We start from the raw sequence: 22,148 nt of genomic DNA on the forward strand, positions 1-22,148 counted from the left end.
AGAAGGAAATGTTATTAAACCGTTCTTATGTTCTTACACATTTCAAAGAAATTAAGAACATGTTTTCAAAGTTTTGCATTTCATGCCGATAAAAAAAACATTTAAACATTTCAGTAAATGTATTGATATCATTTATGTGATCATGTACATGTAATCTTATTGAATATAAAGCTACTACAAATATGTAAACCCGTTTCTCGTTATCGTAACCTTACCACCCCCACCACCCCCCAACCGCTTTAAGACTGTCGAAGTTAACTTTATTTGACTTTAGTCCCAATTGTTTTACACAGAAGTGTGAAACCGTCGCACTGACAGGAAATCACTCCACGCTTGAACACACAGAATACACAGGAATGAGGCAGGTAGATAATCTGTGTAACGATTGACCAAGAAGAATTCTACATGCATATCAAACAATTTTACTAATAGTTATATCAAATAATTGATTTATTATACTGCGTTCTTTAACCGCTAAACGTGTTGAAGATGTTCCTTCCCGCAAAAAACCTCCATTATAAACTAAACGAGAGATAGAGAAAAAACAAAACGAATTAAACTTTCCAAACACAGTATATCATGCATCACGAACATTGTAAAAAAAACTTAGCTGTTAAACATACTTCTTATTTTCTTTATTAAAAATAAAACTAATAGAACGAAACTTTATCATGGAAGAAACACGTGGTAGAGCTAGCGGGTTGATTTGATTGACAGGTGCAGCACGTGGACTCAAATCTGAAATTGCATGATGGATTCAATCACAGTGTACCATATTCTTTTATGAATACAAATTTTATGAATATTTAGTATTGGATATTAGTATATTTCACATAAGTGTACGTTAAATTACGCCTAAACGTCTCTCTCTCTCTCTCTCTCTCTCTCTCTCTCTCTCTCTCTCTCTCTCTCTCTCTCTCTTGTAAGGTGTTGTGCGATTAGACGAAGCCGTACGCGATATAGACTTTTTCTTTTGTCGTGAATAGGTGTGAAAACCCTCAAGGGCATGTCGTTTTCTACCCTGAGTTTGTTAATCACTACATGTATACACAGAAAATGATCGTGACTTAAACTTTATATGTATACACAGGAAACGCATACTGATACACGTTATGATTCCATGTGCTTTAACGAAGCACCAACTTTATATATGAATGATAATTTTATTATTGAATGGAAAAATAGATTTCTTAGTTGATTCCCGACATTTTTTCATTTCTCAATTTAAAACATACACAAGTCATGTATTGACAGTTTACGGCGCTATGCGTGTCAACTTATAAAATGAGCAGATGCATGAAATTGCTCTGCATTGATACGAGTTCATCTAATGAAAATATTTAATTTTAAGATTGTTATAAAAACAGGATTATCAACTAATAGAAATAATAACTGAAATAAGCACGTCAAATACAAAGATATGTGTTCTTATTTACACATCACAAAATTTAACAGCATAATAATCATGTTATGTTGTAATTCGAATGTAGTTTCCGATTTCATGAAATTCTATTTCATAAATATAATTTATTAATTTTATAAATAAATTGTAAATAAATAATTTATTTACAATGCAGCTGTTATGCTTTAATCTGAAGTCGCATATTTGACGTGGATTTACGCGACCTGCATTGCCTGTAATGTACAGTACAGGTAAAGTAACAACAACAAGCAGCAGCAGGAATAACGGTAAATCACACCGTCGCGGTGTCATCCCGGTCGCAATCCATACCGCGATCAAAAACCGCGATGGTGTATCGCGGGAACGATAAAAATACCGTGACGGTAACGCGGGCCAATACGGGATCCGCGTTGCCTGTACTGTAGATGGCTATGAAAAGTGTATTTTTCCAAGAAAATCAATTAAAGATGGGGGTATTGTTATCTATTGTAAACCACACATATCTCCATATATTAGTATTGTTGAAAATATATACGACAGTATAATATGGTGTAAAATTTTAACAAATGCTGAAAACAAAAATATCTACATTGCTATGTGTTATTTACCTCCTGAAAACAGTGTTTTTTATGAACATTTTAATATTGATACCTGTATATTCCAATTATTAGAGGAGTCAATAAGTAAAATAAAAATATGGGTTCTATATATGTTACAGGAGATTTAAATGCAAGAACAGGTGTCAGAAACGATTACATAACTGATGATTTTTTGAAATATGTTGTATCTGATGGAAATCTACCATTTCTATATGAAGACACCGAAGTTCTTTGTGAAAGAAAAAACCAAGATAAACACATCAATAATTATGGTAGAAAATTATTAGAATTATGTAAGTCATCAGGTCTACGAATTGTTAATGGTAGACATCCTGGGGATGTACCTGGTGACTATACTTTTTTCTGTTCTAGAGGAAATAGTGTTATTGTTTATCTGCTGACCGAAAGTTCATTGTTTTTAGTATAGGCCATTTTTCTACTGGCATATTTAATATTTTTTCTGACCATTCACCAATTATTTTACCATCAATGGTATTTGCCTAGAAACACAACTGCATAGAACGAGTGTATCTTCGGGTTGAACTAACAGCAAATCAGTAAAGTGGATCGATGACAATGCGGAATTTATCTTGACTGAAATTACACGAAATCAAAATTTTCTACTCGGTGAATTAGATATTGATTTCAAAAATTCTTCAGATCTCAATACTTGTATCAACAATATTTGCAGTATATTGAATGACTGTGTCTTACCTTACATGGATGTTAAAGTATCTAAAGCACAACATACCATACATAAAAATAACGCATGTGGGAATATGAAACAGGACAAACCCTGGTTTGACGAAACTTGTAAAAAACTATTGAAAGAATACAAAGGGCTACTCCATACATACAATAATGAAAAATCATATGAAAACAAAGAAACACTTTTAGTCGCCAAGAAAAAATACCAAAAATACATGAAAAAATCAAAATATAAATACAAACAATATGAGGGGGACATGTTTGATTTTTTGAGAAAACACAACACAAAACACTTTTACAGTTTATTCTCGAAGGGGAAAAGCAAGTCTGGAAAATGTAGCCTAACGAATGACGACTTCCAAGCATATTTTAAAAGACTTATTGAAGGTAACAGCGTTGACCACACAGAAAGTACTTGTGACCTTGTGAATTATAATGCCGTATATGAAGATTACCAATGATGAAATTAGTAAGGCTATTAAAAAACTAAAATGTAACAAAAGTTGTAGTGAGGACTACATTATAAATGAGTTATTTATAAGATGTAATGATATTTTGATGCCTGTGTTACATTAACTTTTTAACAAAATACTTATGTCAGGTTTATTCCCTGATCTGTGGACAAAAAGTTGTATTGTACCAGTACACAAACAGGTGACATTGATGATGTAAACAACTACAGGGGTAACTCTATTGTCAGTTGTTTTGGAAAACTATTTACAAGTGTTTTAAATAATAGAATCCTAGAATGGGATAACAAATACGATATTTTGACTGATGCTCAGTTTGGTTTTCGACCAGGACTTAGTACAGTAGATGCTATATTTGTTTTACAATCACTTATTAACAAATCTCTATGTAACAAAAAACGTCTATATTGTTGTTTTGTGGATTTTCAAAAGGCATTTGACTCTATTAACAGATGCAAGTTATGGGATAAAATATATAAAGTTGGTATACGAGGGAAATTATTACAAGTTATACAATCACTGTATAATAATGTGAAGTCATGTGTCAAATATGGTGGTGTTTTAAGTGATTACTTTAGTAATGACATGGGTCTTATGCAAGGTGAAGTGTTATCACCACTACTTTTTGCTTTTTATGTTAACGATTTTGAGATAAACTTTATAAAAAACAATTGTCCATCCATTGAACTACAAATGATTAATATTTTCCTGCTAATGTGTGCAGATGACATGGTATTGATAGCTGAAACCCCTGCTGGGTTACAGAGAATGTTAAATACACTTAATGAATATACTATAGAATGGGATCTGAATGTAAATGTGTCTAAAACCAAGGTTGTCATTTTTAGAAATGGTGCGAAAATATCAGATCTTGAAAGCTGGTCATACAATGAACAAAAACTAGAAGTTGTGAATACTTTTAAGTATCTTGGTATGTTATTTAACTTCAATGGAAAATTTTTACAAACACAAAAATATGTAGCAGATCAAGGACGGAAAGCACTTTTTGCAATATCAAACACTATGAAAAATTATTCTTTTAATGTTGAAACTCAATGTTCTGTATTTGATACGTATGTACATAGTATTCTTTCATATGCCTGTGAAATTTGGGGTTTCCACTAAGCACCCGATATAGAAAAGGTACATCTCAATTTTTGTAAGAGAATTCTTGGGGTCAACAAAAAAACTACAAATAATTTAGTGTATTATGAACTGGGTAGATTTCCTTTGTATATTAGAAGAAAACTACGAATTTTCAAATACTGGTTAAAAATTAAAAATACAAATAACATTATCTTGAAGGAGGCATACGAAAGCATGCTTGTCAATAACGATAACTGGATGGTTTCCATACAAAGCGAGTTATCTAGCATGGGTCTAAAATATTTGTTTGACGAAACTTGTTCAAATCAATGTAAAACCTACAAGATAATTGAGTGTAGAATATTAGATATTTATAAACAAAGTTTGATGTCATCTTTTTCACATCTCCGAAGAGTAGGTTATATCAACACCTTGTGGATAATTTTTGTTTGCAAACTTATCTTAGGAGACCGATTAATTATACTTCAAAAAAATTTATATGTATTTTTCGAACTTCATCACACCCTTTAAATACTGAAAAATATCGACACAACAAGGTGTCAAGAAATGAAAGATTTTGCAATCATTGTAATAAAAAAGATTTAGAAGATGCAATATGAGTTCCACTTTATACTCATATGTCCTTTTTACGCTGAATTACGAAAGAAAGAAATAAAGAGTTTTTATTACAAAAAACCAAGTGTTTTTAAGCTAGATAAACTTTTAAGTGTTAACAATACAAAGGAACTCAATAATTTAGGAAAATATTTATCTAGCGCTTCCAAAATGAGAGCACATGTACTTATACATTTATGTTCATTCATATCTTAAGATATGTACATGATTATATTGTCTGAATATGTCCACTCACTTACTGCACATTGCACATTTGTATATAATTTTATATATATTATAATTTGTATTCCGATGAGTTGTAAAGCTCAAGGATAATAAATTGAAAATTGAAAAAAAATTCAAAGTGCGTTGATTAGTCCCAAATTTAACGCACTTTAATTTTTTTTCAAAGTGCGTTGCCACAGACCTCCTATCCAAGTTTACTACGCATTTCCTTAAATCTTAATTTGATAAATATTCAGTAGCTCTCTGGCAAAAAAAGTAATTAAATAACCAATTAAAGTTTGTATTTTGAGATTATCTTAATGGGCGTGACTTTGTGATTATCAACGAAATAAAATCAAACGCAAATTGTCACCTTTTGACATTTGCTATTCGAAATTAATGAACTTTATATTTTTGCTTTATTATTATATTTGGTTTTATTTCAAAGTTACAATATATTTTTATTTTATGTTATTTTCCTTTGTCAATTTTAAGAACTGTTTTACTGTGAATTTATACGACCTTTTGACATTTGCTATTCCAAATTAATAAACTTTATATTTTAATATTTGGTTTTATTTCGAAGTCCAGAAGAGATCCATTTATTCCCCCGGTACCACTGCAAAGCGAGTTACAGAGCGAAACCCGTTATAACATATGCATGACACAAGCATAAAAGTAGCATTGCAGAAAAAACATGTAACCCGTTTTAGCGGATTAGGTAAGTTTTTTTCTGTGCAAAGCTTACGCCGTGCATTTCCCATGTGAACCATCGAAGAAGCATTTCATTGTTTATATTTGAATTTACCTCCAAAAAGTTATTTGACTTTCAAAAAAAAGTGGGTGAACTCTAATCATGAACAAAACGTGCTTTTTTGAACTTGGAAAAACATTGATCACATAAAGGTGTGCATATTGAGTCTTATAACTCATTTTCAACATAGGGTACTACCTGCTTTATTTTCGCAGGAAAAATGTTCATTGGACTATTCATTGAAAGAAATCACTGTTGTTCAATTACTTTACGAAAAATAATGGATTTAATTATTTATTCCTAGTCAAATAAAATGGCCAGAACATTTGAATCTATAATAAATTGTGTAATAAACTGTAAAAAATCATTTCTTCTATCTTTCTTCTAAGGGCAGATCACTCTATATGCTTAAGGTGGTATGGGACACTTCCATGTTGTGACGTATTGTTTATCGAAATGAACAATAAAACCAAGTGTAATTATATAGGTAGTTTCTTGTCCAATTTTGTCACCTAGCAACGTAGCGAAGTGGTTTAGAGGGTTTACCACGAATCTGTAAGTCATGAGTTCGAATCTTGTTAGGGGTTTTACAACTTTTACCTCTACAAATATTTTTAAAAAATCCTTTTTGGTTAAATATTGTAAAAATATATTTAAAAATTCTAAACCGGTGAAGTTATTTCAATTATAATGTACTTTAATCCACATTAATATCGACAGATGACCCATATTACCTCAATGTAAGCTCAGGCATGATTCGAACTCATGACAATGTATAGCTAATTGGGGGTCAAAACCATTCTGCACTACGCCGTTAAGCAACAATTAAAAAAAAAAAACAAAAACAAAATAAATTAAAGCAAAAATACCAGAATTATATTCTTATTCATTGTTTATTTCAAAAGTACCTTACAATATGAATGTGTCGATGTATCTATTCCATAAATGTCCAATATGCAATGTCAACGTCTAGCAGTGGTGTAGTGAGCTTAGTGTTCCAGGCTAGGGTTTGTTCTTCATTATTTTCAATTATTTTAATAACGTACATAATGTACTATATGCACATTATTTTTAACACATCTAACAAACGACAAGTGCATATAATAATAACTGAAATTCCTGAACGCGCGTCATTTCTCATATTCTTGAAAAGGGGGGGGGGGGGGGTTATAACCTGCTGAAAGTCGTGATTATGGTGCTTTGATTGTTAAAACATTATAATTTAAATATTTTATATATATATATATATATATATATATATATATATATATATATATATATATATATATATAAATTGTTCAAACGAAATGAATTTGCAAAGAGGTTTAATTAATAGGGACATCTCAGCGAATGCGTAATACAAACGAATTCTTCATTCTAAATTTTCTTACTTAATAAGTAAGACACTTCAATAACAAAGCTTACAAACAATTAATGCAACGGTTTTTAATATTTTTAAAACAGCACCAGCGGGTGCAAAAAAATGCTACCTTTCCGACACACAGTTATATGCTGTATTAGCTTAACATTAATGCAAATCTGGCTCAGATTAAACTCGTGTAGTGAATTTTTTTTCTTTGATTTAACATACACGTAACTACATTTGCGTCAAAGGATGCACATTTAAACAACAAAGTCCAATTACGCAGAATGTAAACTTAAGAATTTTGTTATCATCAGTCAGCTATAAGTAGATACATGTAGCTAGTTGGCCGAATGGTGCGTTTGTTTGAATAAATATGAGAACCCTTTTCAAGATTTTACTTCCGTTTGTTGTCGCTAAGAGATCTTGGCAGTCCGTTATTCTATTTGAATAATGTACAACTGGATAAAGTATCACTCATGATGACACGCTTTATCTAACATCTACGGAATGGAATCCTACAAATATACCGTTAAGTGGATTTGTTTGGTTTTCACAGTACAAACGGCGGTTGGTGACGGTTAGTGAAATTTATTTTTAAACTATTCAAAAGTGTTTTTGAAAAGGAACATCTCTCTCTCTCTCTCTCTCTCTCTCTCTCTCTCTCTCAATTTAAACAACTTAATAATAAATAAGACAAGACATGGGAAAGATATATCAAATTGCTATCATACGTAAGTTACTTAACAGATGTAAAAATGTGTATGCACACTATACAGAAGTTGAAATTCACGACTTAGTTTGATGTTTAAAGTACTGCCATAAGTATTTGCAATAGTTGTGGTTTTAAGTCAATATAGCATGGGCATTACAATTTCAAGTACCACACATGGGTGTTGATGCTTCTCTATGACACAGTGGCCACAACCTATGGTGATTTCGTTTTTCATGCAATCTGAATTAGTACTTTACTAGAAATAGCCTTTTAATAAATTTTCAACACTCCGAAGAAAGGAAAAACATAACGTTTGAAAAGCTATTATATATTTACAATGAACGAAATACATTTACACATTGCAAAATTGTCTTATTACATGCGTACAAAATGTATATGATTTCAATAGATACAAAGAATTAAACATGAATTATTCTATAATAACTGCACAAACAACTTCTTATACTGATAAATGAGTAGTCACAGCTTGCTACACTCTGAAGAAGTAGAGCAATATAATTGTTTCCGAGTATCCGTATTTTGATTTACTCGACAAAGACATGACGCCATGACCTTCCGCACTCGAGGCGACAATAAGGCATAAAAAATTGGGTTGATGCAATTGTTCAGCTGCAATAGAAAAGCGCTTGTTGTCACTGCAATATATTCCGGTTGATAAACATCAAACTCGTACAAAAGTGCCAAGACGTGCCATGGAAGAAGCAGAACAAAGAAAGTTAAAATTATTGCCAAGCAAATAATCTCCATGTTGCGAATTGAAGTTGAATTGAATAATTGAAGGTCTCTTCTTTTCGTCATTTTAATGATTTTAAGAGCGAGAAATACTGTCATGATGACAAGTGGAAGAAGGTAAGAGATGGTGATATCAAGAACCTTGTTAAATCTTCCCGAGTACATGGTCTTCAGAACTGCAAAAATGATGGAAGATACTGCAACAGAAATGATGATAAAGACAACCGATTTCTTTTTGAGGATCCTATTTGGTCTGGCATTGCAACAAACTATGATATAGCGGAACACTGATAACGTTGCAATGAAGAAACCGGAGGCAATGTAGGCCGCAGACATCGTTCCAGACATAACAGTTTTTACATGTATATTGAAAAAATCTCCAAGACAGTTGAGTAAGTTGCGATAATTCGATGGATCCATATATCCGTAAACAAGAAAACCCCATAGAACTCCACCCAGGCAATAGATGCAATCCGAGAGAGCAATCGCGCCAATTATAGCAAACGAATGGCTGTGTAGAGTTTTGTTTAGAACGATAACCAGAAAAGCCAATCCATTTCCGATAAATCCCAGAGTAAGAAGGACTATTTTCACCCATTCCATTACGGGAAGAGTCCAATAACAGAAAACAGTAGTGGTCATTTCCGATGTTGAGACAGGTGTTTGTTGAATCGTCGTAGTGTCCATGTCTTAAATAAAAAAAAAACAACTCAATTACGGTATATCAGCTAACTAATTAAAAGGCAAAATGTGTGATTTTATATCAAAGTTCAAAACTGCGTAATGATCCCGTGTACTTTCTACAGTGCTGCCTTGCTTCAAGTAATGAAATATTTTGTAGGCTAACGAAAACCCAGATGTCCAAACAAAATACACAGGGGGAAATTGTTTACTGCAGGTGTCAAATCAAGTCTTCGCAAAGGGTTCAACTAAAACGCAGACTGGGAAAAAACAACACCGGAAAAAAATTGCCGAACGGATAGGCAAAAATTTTTTTTTTACCAGGTTACATATATCAATAATGTCACAATGGCGTCGGAAGCCATTTGAAAAAAGGGGTGGGGGGGAGGGGGGTAAGGGCTAAACTTACCGGAATCAGAAATCTAGATGGAAAAAAGTAGGTTTCGACGCCTAAGTGTCAATGTAATGATCCTAAATTAAAAAAAAATCAGTGTTTCTGTAGTTTTTAGATTAGTGCTCATTCACAATAAAGTTTATCTTTGAAAAAAGTTGTCATGCAGGTTTAAACCATTTTAGTTCAGACATCGCGCACAATATTGGTGTAACTTAACGTTACGTTTATAGCGTCAAACGACGCACAAGCACAACGTCGCATTTTAAAGAAATTCCACATCTTAATAGCAGTGAATTTTGTAACTAAAATATATCTTATCTCCTATTGCAAAAACTTGAGTGTTCCGAATACAGTAAATAAACTACTTTAACTTTGGGGTATTCCTCAGAGTAAAAAATATTCAACTATCATTTTAATTTCATTATTTAAATTTTTAACTTTTGAATTTCATACTTTCCAGTCCGTTCCGCTTTCTGTTCCGCGTTTTAGACAGTTCCTCTCGCGAACACATACAATAATAAGCAGTGTCAAGTGAACTTGAACTATCCATGAACCCGGTTTACAATGTGCGAAGTGTGGGTGTCTAAAGTTTTGAAATTTATTCATTGAATGTTTTGAATAAATATTAGAATTTCAGCAAAGAATTAAAAAGATGTCATCAGCCTTGATACGTTCTTAACTTGAAATATTTACATTTTTCAGTGAAAGTCACCGATAAAGTCTTTGATAACGCTACAAATCGATTTTTTAATGTATAGTCAAATACAATTCATCAATGATTTTTAACCGGGTTTTCCAACGGAAAAATCCGGTTATTAAAATGGTGAAAATGGCGGGCGGGCAGGCGGGCGGGCGGGCAGGCGGGCGGGCGGGCGGCTGCCAAAAGGGTACCCTCATTGTACGGATAACTCCTCCTACAGTTTTCAAGATAGGAAGTTGTTCTATTGCAGATCAATTGTACATATATCAGAGGTGTGCATATTGCTAGGATTTTGATTTCCGATAATTTATCGAAAAAATACCAGCTTTTGAACTTAGTCATTTTTTGGCAAAATATTGCATATAGGGTATCTTCATTGTACGGATAACTCCTCCTACAGTTCTCAAGATAGGAAGTTGTTCTTTTGCAGATCAATTGTACATATATTAGAGGTGTGCATATTGCTAGGATTTTGATTTCCGATAATTTATCGAAAAAATACCAGCTTTTGAACTTAGTCATTTTTTGGCAAAATGTTGCATATAGGGTACCCTCATTGTACGGATAACTCCTCCTACAGTTCTCAAGATAGGAAGTTGTTCTTTTGCAGATCAATTGTACATATATCAGAGGTGTGCATATTGCTAGGATTTTGATTTCCGATAATTTATGAAAAAAATGCTAGCTTTTGAACTTAGTCATTTTTTGGCAAAATGTTGTATATACATGTAGGGTACTCCATTTCACTGGATAAGGGTTGACATGGATTATGGATACAGTTTACATAAAAGAAAACCCGGTTTGCTGTCACATTGACAGCTTTTCACTTGTTATAATATTTAATGGTACAACTTCTAAAATTTTATCAATGTAAAATACATGTAGGAGTCATTCTCTGAATATTATTTTCTCCCTCGTTTCACTCCTCCGAAAATAAATATTTTCTTGACTTATTTATTGAAAAACAAAAGCATACTTTTTAGGATTGGTGCGTTCGTTACAAATCGCATTTAATATCCATTCAACATACAAATAAATGTCAACACAAAATATAAGTTAATCTCAAAAAACATATTTGGGTCAGGCCGGGTAGGGAAAACCAAAGACACAACCTGTACTGCTTTGTAACGAACGTCGCATTAATCGAATACTCCCCGGGAAATCTATTTATACTGAGCGCGAAAGCGCTCGTGCATGAAATAACCAGTCTTGAAGTAAACCAGACGAAAACTAACGGAAATAAACGAGGTTAAAAACGTAAATTAATAAATCTATGAGCTGATCATAATTTTATGCGGTCAGATATAATCACCTCCATTATAAAGCCCTTTGGTCTTTATTGGATTTGATCCAGTTAATCCTTATTTCCTACATAAAAATTCAATACAAAAGACACATGTGCATACATAAAATACAAATTTTTTTATTACTAAATATTTGATGTATTTGGATTTCAGTCCAGTTAAACAAAGTTCGACTGGTAAACGGAAATTCGTCGGCGGAAGGTCGGGTAGAGGTGTTTTACAACGGAGAATGGGGGACAGTGTGTGATGATAATTTCGATGACAAAGATGCAGGTGTCGTCTGCTCAATGCTTGGTTACAACAGGTACACTTTCATTGCTATCTAGCAGTTCATATTTAACTAGTTTAAAATTATTCAAAATTGTTCAATATCCCTTCATTATACATTGAATTCCTTAACATTTGAATAACGCCGCTATTGTCAATGATGTGATGATCATATTTATAAAACAATGATAACTTTCTGCTATTTTTTATGAAGATTTTCTACAAAAATTATACCAATGAAATATATCTGTGATGATGATGATGATGTTGATAATGATAATCATGAATTAATGCTGTTAATGATTTATTATATATTTTTTTTCTTCATATTTTTAAATTGAAGAATAAATGCAAAGGCGAAACACCAGGCATTTTTTGGTATCGGAGTAGGGCAAATTTGGATGGACGAGCTTCAATGTACCGATGCTGATGCCGATTTATTTCATTGCTCTCAAAGGCCTCTGGGTTTCCACAACTGTGGACACAATGAAGATGCAGGGGTGGTGTGTAACTTTGATACGGGTATGATTTTATCCTAGTCACAGATACCTTGGCTGGCCCACAGACAAACTATACCGTAAATTTATTTTAAATTCCCACTATTCATCAGAAAAGCATCTCCATATTCACATGCGAATATATATAATCATAGTTCTTTGTGCCTATTGTTAATGTTATTTTTCAGATTTGAGCTATTATACCGGTATATAAAAACGAAAAAAAACTCGCAAGAAGATTTTTAATTTTCATTCAAAATATATTTTGAGTATTGTTATCAAACGAAGATAAACATGTATTTAAATATTTTTGAAAGACGGTTCCTTAACCTTCAAACTGCGTTTAGTGATATGGAACAATTAATATTGCTACTCGTTACTTATTGTAAAATTTTAATAAATATGATGATAATATAACTTAAAAATTATCAATGAGACAAAAAAATTCATTCATCATAACGTAAATCTACGGAAAAAGTATACGAAATATCTTCGACAGTATCATTCAAACATTTGTGAGACATGGACTAAAATTTGCGGTTTTTCTTCTGTTATTTCATCTTTAATAAGCACCTAACATACGATTGATGGGTGGAACTTCTCCGATGGAGGGAAGAGTGGAGATTTATTATAACAAGGAGTGGGGTACTCTGTGTGATGACTCATGGGATAGCATGGCCGCGTCTGTCGTCTGCTTCATGCTGGGATTTTCAAGGTTAACCTTTTTGTTCAGTGTTTGTTTTCTTATTCTGTAGGTAAATGTCACAGACATTAGGAAAACAAGGATATTCACTTCTCATTGAGACACCCAAATGACTAGTAAATAACAATGAAATAATTTTCGTTTGACAGAGAAAACGCCATTCCGAAACCCTCTGCGTATTTCGGTCAGGGGCGAGGTCGGATTTGGATGGATGACATTGTATGTCAAGGAACAGAACGAGATCTTTTTCACTGCAACAAATCATCCGTGGGGACCCATAACTGTGGACATTCAGAAGACGCGGGAGTTATTTGTTCATTAGGTTGATCTTTTTTTTTTTTTTTTTTTTTTTTTTTTAGACCTTTCTAATAAAGAGACCTGTATAGTTCTTCCTTTTAATGAGAAAAAAAGCAATTACTCTTCATCCCCTCTCCCCGTCCCTCTGTGAATTACATTCAACTACATGTGTATAAACTTTCGTTATAACATCCACCAGTTATTGTTTTACATATACATTTATTATGACAACATGTATTTAATACATGTATATATGTGCTAATTTATTAAATACTCTCTCTCTCTCTCTCTCTCTGGAATTGTAAATTGAATTTTTAACTTTGAATTTGTAACTCTGAAATTTATATGTACATGTATGTATAGAAGGAGCTGTGCGCTTAGCCCAAGGTTCTTCCTCTCTGGAGGGTCGAGTGGAGATATATAGCGATGGCTCCTGGGGCACAGTCTGCGACGATTTGTGGGATAATGATGACGCCGCGGTCGTCTGCTCCATGCTAGGTTTCCAAAGGTTAGCCTATAAGTCAATACATGATTCTCGATCCAGATTATGGATTTGACCATCGTATACATTTAAAATGTTCTTTTTATTAAACATTTATTTATTGTTCTTGGATATTTTGATCTTAGTAACATAAAATTTGAATCAGTGAAAAAATATTAAAAAATCCCTATATATTAGATACTTGTACATAAATTGCGAAAAAGCAGACTCAAAAATTGTTTTTTTTTTCTTTTGATAATACTATTTTGTTTTTATTGGTTTTTTTAAGTACATGTAAATAACAACGAATTACTGAATTCCAAGCTGAGATAAACTGTAAATTTCAATGTGGAATTGAATTTTTATACAATGCATGGCGACTTTTCTGTTGTTTTTAAAGAATTCTTTTAAAAAGTTATTTTCAAAATTTAGATAACCGTGAAATATTCCAGATATTGTGCTATATTTAAAACTTTTTTGCCCACCATTTCAAATGGCAAGAGGAAATTTTTATCTAAATTGTTTATATTTAAAATTGGGAATGCGTATTTCCGTATCTTTATAATCTGTTATAAATAATTTGTTATAATTGTGTGTATTTGTTACAGTCGATTATGTAACGATTTTTTTAATACTTTGCTACAACATCATTAATACTTTGTCCTAGCCGTCCATTTTCTATGACTCTGTTGGTTGTATTTGATTTTTGCTGTAGTTTACTTTTCATCATATAATAATAAATTTAACATCTCCCGATATATGTATTTTTTGTATACATGTATACCAGTAGTGAATATCTTTTTTCAAATTCATAGATGTATTTTAAAAATATAATAGCTGTTAAGTTTTTTTTTTATCTTTAAAGAAAAAACTGGACCGTATTTAGTGAATACACTTACGTATTCCACAATCTTAAAAACATCACATTTTCCATTTCGTAGAGAGGGTGCTGTTGCGAAGAAAGGGGGAGAATTCCGTTCCGGCGTTGGTGACATCATGCTTGATGACGTACAGTGTAAGGGTACGGAGAGGTCTATATACAATTGTTCACACAGAGGTTTGCGGCAGAACAATTGCAGGCACATCGAGGACGCCGGAGTAGTTTGTAAAGAAATCCAAACTGGTGGCGCTGTTAGAGGTTCGTCAGTATATGTGTGTTACAGTAGTACTTCTATAATAAACTAACACTGAAATTCTGTCTTTGTAAGTGATGACAGTGTCTCATCTATAAAAAGACCCCCCCCCCCCCCCCCCGAGATCTAAAAAGCTCCTATGAATGAATTACATGTACTCAGTTTGAGAGGACAGTTATCTTATACGACTCACAAAATAAGGCCCATTCACAGGACAAAGAGATATGTTATATTGAGCGCTATGTGGATATTGCTTTTTGACCGTTTTATGGTTATCCCTTGAAAAGACGATAAGTAATATTTAAGGTTCTCCGATACTCAGCCGCAAAATATTTTTTTTTCATCATAAAAATGTTATTTATCCTTCAAATTTTATGTATTAAATTAAAAGAAATTTTTTGATAGTATCAATTGGATTTTTACGAAGTTATTGCAATTTTTTTGACCACGATGAATATGACGGAATAAATAACGTACACAAGTTGAAATTAAATTTAAAAAAAGTTGTACCGTTGCATCGGTGGTCCGAACCCCTTCACCTCTATGTAGTAGGACTCCATGGAGCCTCTAAGTCAAGCAGTTTATTGAATGGCGTTGTGTAATATTAACACTTAAAGACTTATTAAATGTATCTAAATACATGTAAAAGTAAGATTTATGGTACGAATAAAAAAAAATCGAATAATTTAGAGTTATCGAACATTGCTGAGGATCGGAGATCGTCAGAAGTGTCTTATTTAACAATACGACAGAGGAACGCATCAATTACATTGCGCTGGTACGGTGAAGATAAGGAGGTCACAGTTGGAGTTCCAACAGTAATGGTCTCAGAGCCTCTTCTTTCAAAGGCCTTCTTGTTTGTTCAAATCATAGTTTCTATAATACATAGCATACGGACGTTTTTAATTACACAGCTACTAAGATTGAATGTGTGTCATTTATGTTTAAATGAAGTATAAAAATAACATTGATTTGTGTATTGTAGATTGTGGGGCTGCAGATATCTTAATTATGATGGATGAAACAGGAACTGTGGGGCCATATAATTTTAACACCATGAAAATGTTTGTGAAAGAATTTATCCGAGGTCTTAACTCTCTGTCTCTAAGATTTAGCGCTTTGACTTTCAGTAGTTCCGTAACAAAAATATTTGGATTCCGCAATTTTTCTAGTCTATCTGTTATTATGTCAGAAATAGATCGAGTTCGATATTCTTCTGGAGGATCTACAGAGACTGACAAAGCCTTGAGATATGCAAGGACGTCCATGTTTAACACCACAAGGACAGACGCTTCTAAAGTCGTCATTCTGATTACGGATGGTGTATCAACTAATCAGGAGAAAACACAGGAAGAAGCCGCCTTACTGCGCAGTCAAGGAGTGCGCATCTTTTCGATTGGAGTAGGAAGAAGCATTACCAAAGAGGGACTGAGTTTAATAGCGTCACTTCCGAGTGATGAGCACGTATTCCAAGTCTCGTCATTTAACACTCTTTCACAAATTTTGAGCGTTGTGCAAAACAGGACATGTGCAGGTATCTAATTTCCACTTTAAGGTCAGACGCTACCTATCTTCCATTTTTTCCTATCTCCACAATGTGCAGATTTCCACTTCGTAATTTCATAATTATGTTATTAAGTAATATGCTTCTTTTTTATTTGAATATAAAGTGTTAAATTTAAAATATATAGTACAACTTTACTTATAAGCATTCAAATGCATTTTGCGTGCTATATTAAGGAAATTTCGAAATAGTCTGCTCCGAAACGAGCCTGGTAGTGTATTCTGAGTTTTTGGGAATTAACAGGTTTAAATGTTAATAAATAAGGAATAAAATATCAAGGAAAATAATATAAAATTGACGAACGTCTCGTCTATCCGTAAGCAAATTTGTGTATATCGCGACCAATAAAGATGCAATAATTTTGATAAACAAAGTTTTAACTTTTTAAGTTGTCACAAATTTGGTGGTGAATTTGTTAATTTGAACAGAATTGTGATTGATTGATTAATACAACAACCCTGTTTTTAGGAAGACTGACTTAAATATCTGATGATCTATATAACCCAAAATAACCCCAAAACCCTTTTCAAACAGGAATGTGAATGTCAGGTTTAGGGTATTTGTTCTCGTATCGAGATTCAAGTTCAAACTTTTGAGTTAACAAAAAAACAACAACATAGAATTGCAGTTCAGATATTTACAATTTATTCTAGTAACAAAATTAAACCTAAAATCTAATTTGTCATAATTTTCAGATGCAAATCCAATTTCCTTGGAACCATAGTGTAGTTCTTGAATCACTTATATTTAATTCAGTATTGATTAACAATTGTCATTAATTTTGCACATGTCTTTTCCAAAATATTATTCAGCATCCAATGTTAATGGTGGTTGGAATTCATGGAGTTCTTGGAGTGCTTGCAACGTTTCATGCGGAGGAGGCAACCGCGAAAGATCCAGAATATGTAATAACCCTGTGCCCAGAAATAATGGGCGTCCGTGCCTTGGTGCAGAAAATGAACTCGATATCTGCAACATGACCCCCTGTCCTGTTGATGGCGGATTCACGGAATGGACCAGCTGGTCACACTGTACAAAAAGTTGTGGTGGTGGGACTAAAAATAGAAATAGAACCTGTACTAATCCCCGCCCTAGATATGGTGGTCTGCCATGTAGTGGACTTTATTTTGAATATGGAAGTTGCAATAATAACTTTTGTCCCGTTAATGGTGGATTCTCAGATTGGAGTGTTTGGACTTCTTGTACAGACACTTGCGGTGGAGGTTTGTCAAGTAGAAAACGATTTTGTAACAATCCAGAACCTCAGTATGAAGGAGATAATTGCACTGGTTTGTTCGAGGAAACTAGAATTTGCAATAAAATACCCTGTCCAATCGATGGTGGTTTCAGCGAATGGAATATGTGGAGTGTTTGTTCTGTTTCATGTGGCGGTGGATTAAAATCAAGAAAAAGAACATGCACGAATCCGTTGCCACAATACGGAGGACAAAATTGCTCGGATTCTTTTGATGAGTCAGATACTTGCAACACGTCACCTTGTCCTGTTAATGGTGGTTTTGGAAATTGGGGTTTATGGTCAGGTTGTTCTAGAAGCTGTGGGGGAGGTAGCAGAGAGAGAATGAGGGTCTGTAATTCTCCAACACCAGCGCATGGCGGTGAAAACTGTATTGGAAACACTTCGCAAATAATATGGTGTAACGAATTTCCTTGTCCAGTTGATGGAAGATTTACTGAATGGAGCATTTGGACTGATTGTTCGCAAAGTTGTGGAGGAGGTGTAGTTATACGTAACAGATCATGTAGCAACCCCCCTCCACAACATGGAGGAAAGCCTTGCAATGGTCATTTTTCCGAGTCTCTAAATTGTAATGTACATCAGTGTCCCATTGATGGTGGGTTTTCTCTCTGGAGTGCATGGTCATTGTGCACTGTCTCTTGTGGTGGTGGAACCTCAATTCGATCCCGATCCTGTACAAACCCATCTCCGTTATATGGCGGTAAAAACTGCGTTGGCGCAAAAGAACAAATTATAAACTGTAGTATACAACATTGTCCAATTGACGGAAAATACAGTGACTGGACTGCATGGTCATCATGTCCTCATTCATGTGGTGGAGGATTTAAATCAAGATTACGAAGGTGTAACAATCCACCTCCACAGTACGGTGGAAAACAATGCAGCGGGAACGATAAAGATTATTCAAAGTGCAATACACAGCCGTGTCCAATTAATGGGGCTTTTGGCGAATGGCAAGCATGGTCTCCTTGTTCGCATAGCTGTGGAGGGGGTAATAAAAAACGGTTAAGACAATGTAATAACCCTTTTCCGGCATTTGGTGGAAAAAACTGCACTGGACTATTCCATGAATCGTCAGATTGTAATCTTTCTCCGTGTCCAATTAACGGCGGTTTTAGTTTCTGGAGTGAATGGTCGCAATGTTCGGAAACTTGTGGCGGTGGCGTACAAGGAAGAAATAGGTCATGCACAAATCCAGTCCCACTGTATGGTGGCACAGAGTGCGATGGCCAACGACAAGATTTTCTTGAATGCAATACACACAAATGTCCCATAGATGGAAAATATTCTGACTGGGGTGCGTGGACCTCGTGTTCCGTTACGTGTGGAGGAGGTACACAACTGCGAAAACGAACTTGTACAAATCCACCTCCACAATTTGGGGGGAAAGAATGCTCCAACGAATCGGAACAATCGGAAATCTGCAATACAAACAACTGCCCGGTTGATGGTACATATTCTGACTGGAGTGCGTGGATGTCCTGTACCGTTACATGTGGAGGAGGAACACAATTGCGAAAACGGACCTGTACAAATCCATCTCCACAATTTGGAGGTAAACCATGCGCTGGACCAGCAAATGAAATAACAGAATGCAACACTAAACCTTGTTCAAGTGAGTTCTTGAAATTCTATAAATTACAGCGGATTACACGCTCGTTTTTCTAACAAATTGCAAAATTATTTAACAGTTCAATTAATTATAGAGTAACATTTAATTAAGTGGTTTTTTGTACCTATAGCATTTTCCCCACATCCCTTGCATATCTTTCTTCAGATAGGCATAAAACCTATTATCGATGTCTCAATTGTTATTTTTTGATTATGCTTATCTGGCTAAGATAAATGTTGTTACGCCGTTCATATCTGTGTAGGATAATAGGATAATATATTTGTTAGTTTTAAAGAACAAGAACATGATAAGGTTTCTGTCTCTAAAGCGCTATTTCAATTGGCAAATACAAAAATTAGATATTAAACTTTTTGCTTGCGTTATCTAAGATGATGATGCAATTTCATATGTGTATTTGCTGATAAAGAATTGAATTATTAGGAAAGTATTACATATCTACATCTTTTGTACTCATATATACTGACTTTCAATTACTTTAATAGGGCATGGTCACGATTTTGTTTTTCTAGTTTTGATGTTTCCAATGCTTCAGAAAGACATTTTTGATAATTAAACAAAATTTTATCTTCAGTCGTCATTCTTTGTTATTTAAACTGTAGAAAAATGTCTCTTTAATTCTAGGTGATGAAATGCAATTTTTAGATTTCAAATGTTTTACTTATTAACAAATTGAAATTTGTAAATACTCAATTATCATTATAAGATTGATTTTTTAATAATTACATTAACAGATTTAGTATCTTTAGTATAATTTTTTAGGCGTCATGACTTCTAAAGAATTTTTTTATTAGGTACATGTATGTGTCTGAAGTAATGTAATTTTGCGGTTTCAGTTTGTAAGAATCCTGCCAAGGAATTTGAATGTCTTGACAAAGTGAAATGTGTTGCTGATGAATATAAATGTGATGGATTACCGGATTGCGATGACGCAAGTGATGAATTACCTGTTTTGTGTAAGTTCTCATCTTTAAATATCTCAGCTTTTATTTCAAAGAATGCAAAAAACGATCTGAAGGATTTAGTTTAATGTTGTATATATAATATAATATCGTTGATATATATGCTGATAAATAAGTTCTCATTTTGAAAGACACTATTTTATTGGTGATTTTTATCAATTGCAGTGCATTTTGAAATGTTGTAAAAAGCGTTTCCATTCACCATTTTCTTTAAAAATTCCCCGATTTCACAATTTTTCCAAAACTATGTTGCAAAATAATTGCTGCTTTATAGCACAGCTTTACTTTTTAAACGGACAAAACACAAGAAAGTTGTAAATTTCAACATTTTAGCTTTTCAGGTAAATGACAAACTATAATTTTAAATTGGACTTTTTAGAAGTTAAAAAAACTTATTTTAGTTATGGTTATTTTTTTTTATCTTCTCTTTTGCATTTGTAGGTTCAAGGATGAGTGGGTCCGGATCCTGTCCAGAAGGCCTACATAGTTGCCCTGATGGTTCTTGTGTATCCAGCAGTTTTGATTGTTAACATTATTTTGTGTGACTAATCATGTAAGAATATTATTATTGTGTTGAGAAAACTTAAACATATAAAAGTAATTTTCTTTGCATATTGTCTTCGTTGTTTATCTTCCGCCAGAAAATTGATATTCATCCCACACAAAAAGGTAGATTATAGTATGTCCCAAGATATTTATGCTGCATATTTGAACGATTTTTAATAAAAATACACATACCTGTGACAGAAGTGGAATTAAAATCGATGAAAGGAAAATTTCCAAGATAACTTCATTCACACATTATCATTTTTCCTTCGTACGAAAACAGATTTCCTACGGAGATTTATAATGGGAAATGTTGACATCTTTTCTCCATTCGGAAGTATTCGGGACAACTCGCGCAGTTTTTCAACGTTATCATCCGGGCGTCCTCATCTCCTTGACAATAGAGAAACCCCGTAGACTTTTTATTTTTAGCCGTGTATATTATATCCGACAAGATAGAGGGGGCGTTTCAAAGGGAAAATCTTGGGATTTTTTATACTATTGAATGAACATCGTCTGAACCAAGAGGTATTGATAATTATCGAATAATTTCAGGAAATATGCGGCAAAAATATTTTGGGACAGACTATAGTGGTTTGTTACTATAGCTTACTTGGACTGATAGCTCAGATGAGCTTTTCTGATTACGTATTGTATGACATCTGTTTGTCCGAATGTGAACTTTTTACATTATCATTTTCTCCCTCAGAATAAGAAAAATTGTGCTTGCCTACCTACGTTAACAAGTCATTATAAAAGACAACAGCTACCAGCTGGCATTTTTGGAAATTGAACATGCATTTAAACAACAGACCTGCCACTCAATTGTTGAGCAGGTATATGGTTGTACAATAAATAAGTCAATCGTCACATCAACAATCAGTTGTTGAATTAATGAATATAAGTCAATCAAATCAGCGGTAGGAATGTTCAATCAATCAATCTTTCGATAATCATTCAATCAATCAATCAATCAAATTGTTTGATCAATCAATACTGATCAATGACATTAGCAAAAAATTATTGGATTAATCAATCCAC

General features: G+C 33.5%; 1 protein-coding gene across 1 annotated transcript; it reads left to right on the top strand.

Annotated features, from left to right (window-relative positions):
• Positions 1–7,589: 7,589 nt before the first annotated feature.
• On the top strand, positions 7,590–21,171 carry LOC117692642 (SCO-spondin). Its single transcript, XM_034481179.2, has 11 exons — positions 7,590–7,802; positions 11,923–12,073; positions 12,380–12,558; positions 13,104–13,248; positions 13,386–13,558; positions 13,897–14,041; positions 14,956–15,152; positions 16,133–16,681; positions 17,524–19,584; positions 20,436–20,555; positions 21,003–21,171. Exons 1-11 carry the CDS (start codon positions 7,733–7,735, stop codon positions 21,089–21,091), a joined length of 3,879 nt encoding a protein of 1,292 aa, XP_034337070.2. The 5' UTR covers positions 7,590–7,732; the 3' UTR covers positions 21,092–21,171.
• Positions 21,172–22,148: the final 977 nt, after the last annotated feature.

This window comes from Magallana gigas, chromosome 3 (assembly GCF_963853765.1).
Source record: "Magallana gigas chromosome 3, xbMagGiga1.1, whole genome shotgun sequence".
Lineage (NCBI taxonomy): Eukaryota > Metazoa > Mollusca > Bivalvia > Ostreida > Ostreidae > Magallana > Magallana gigas.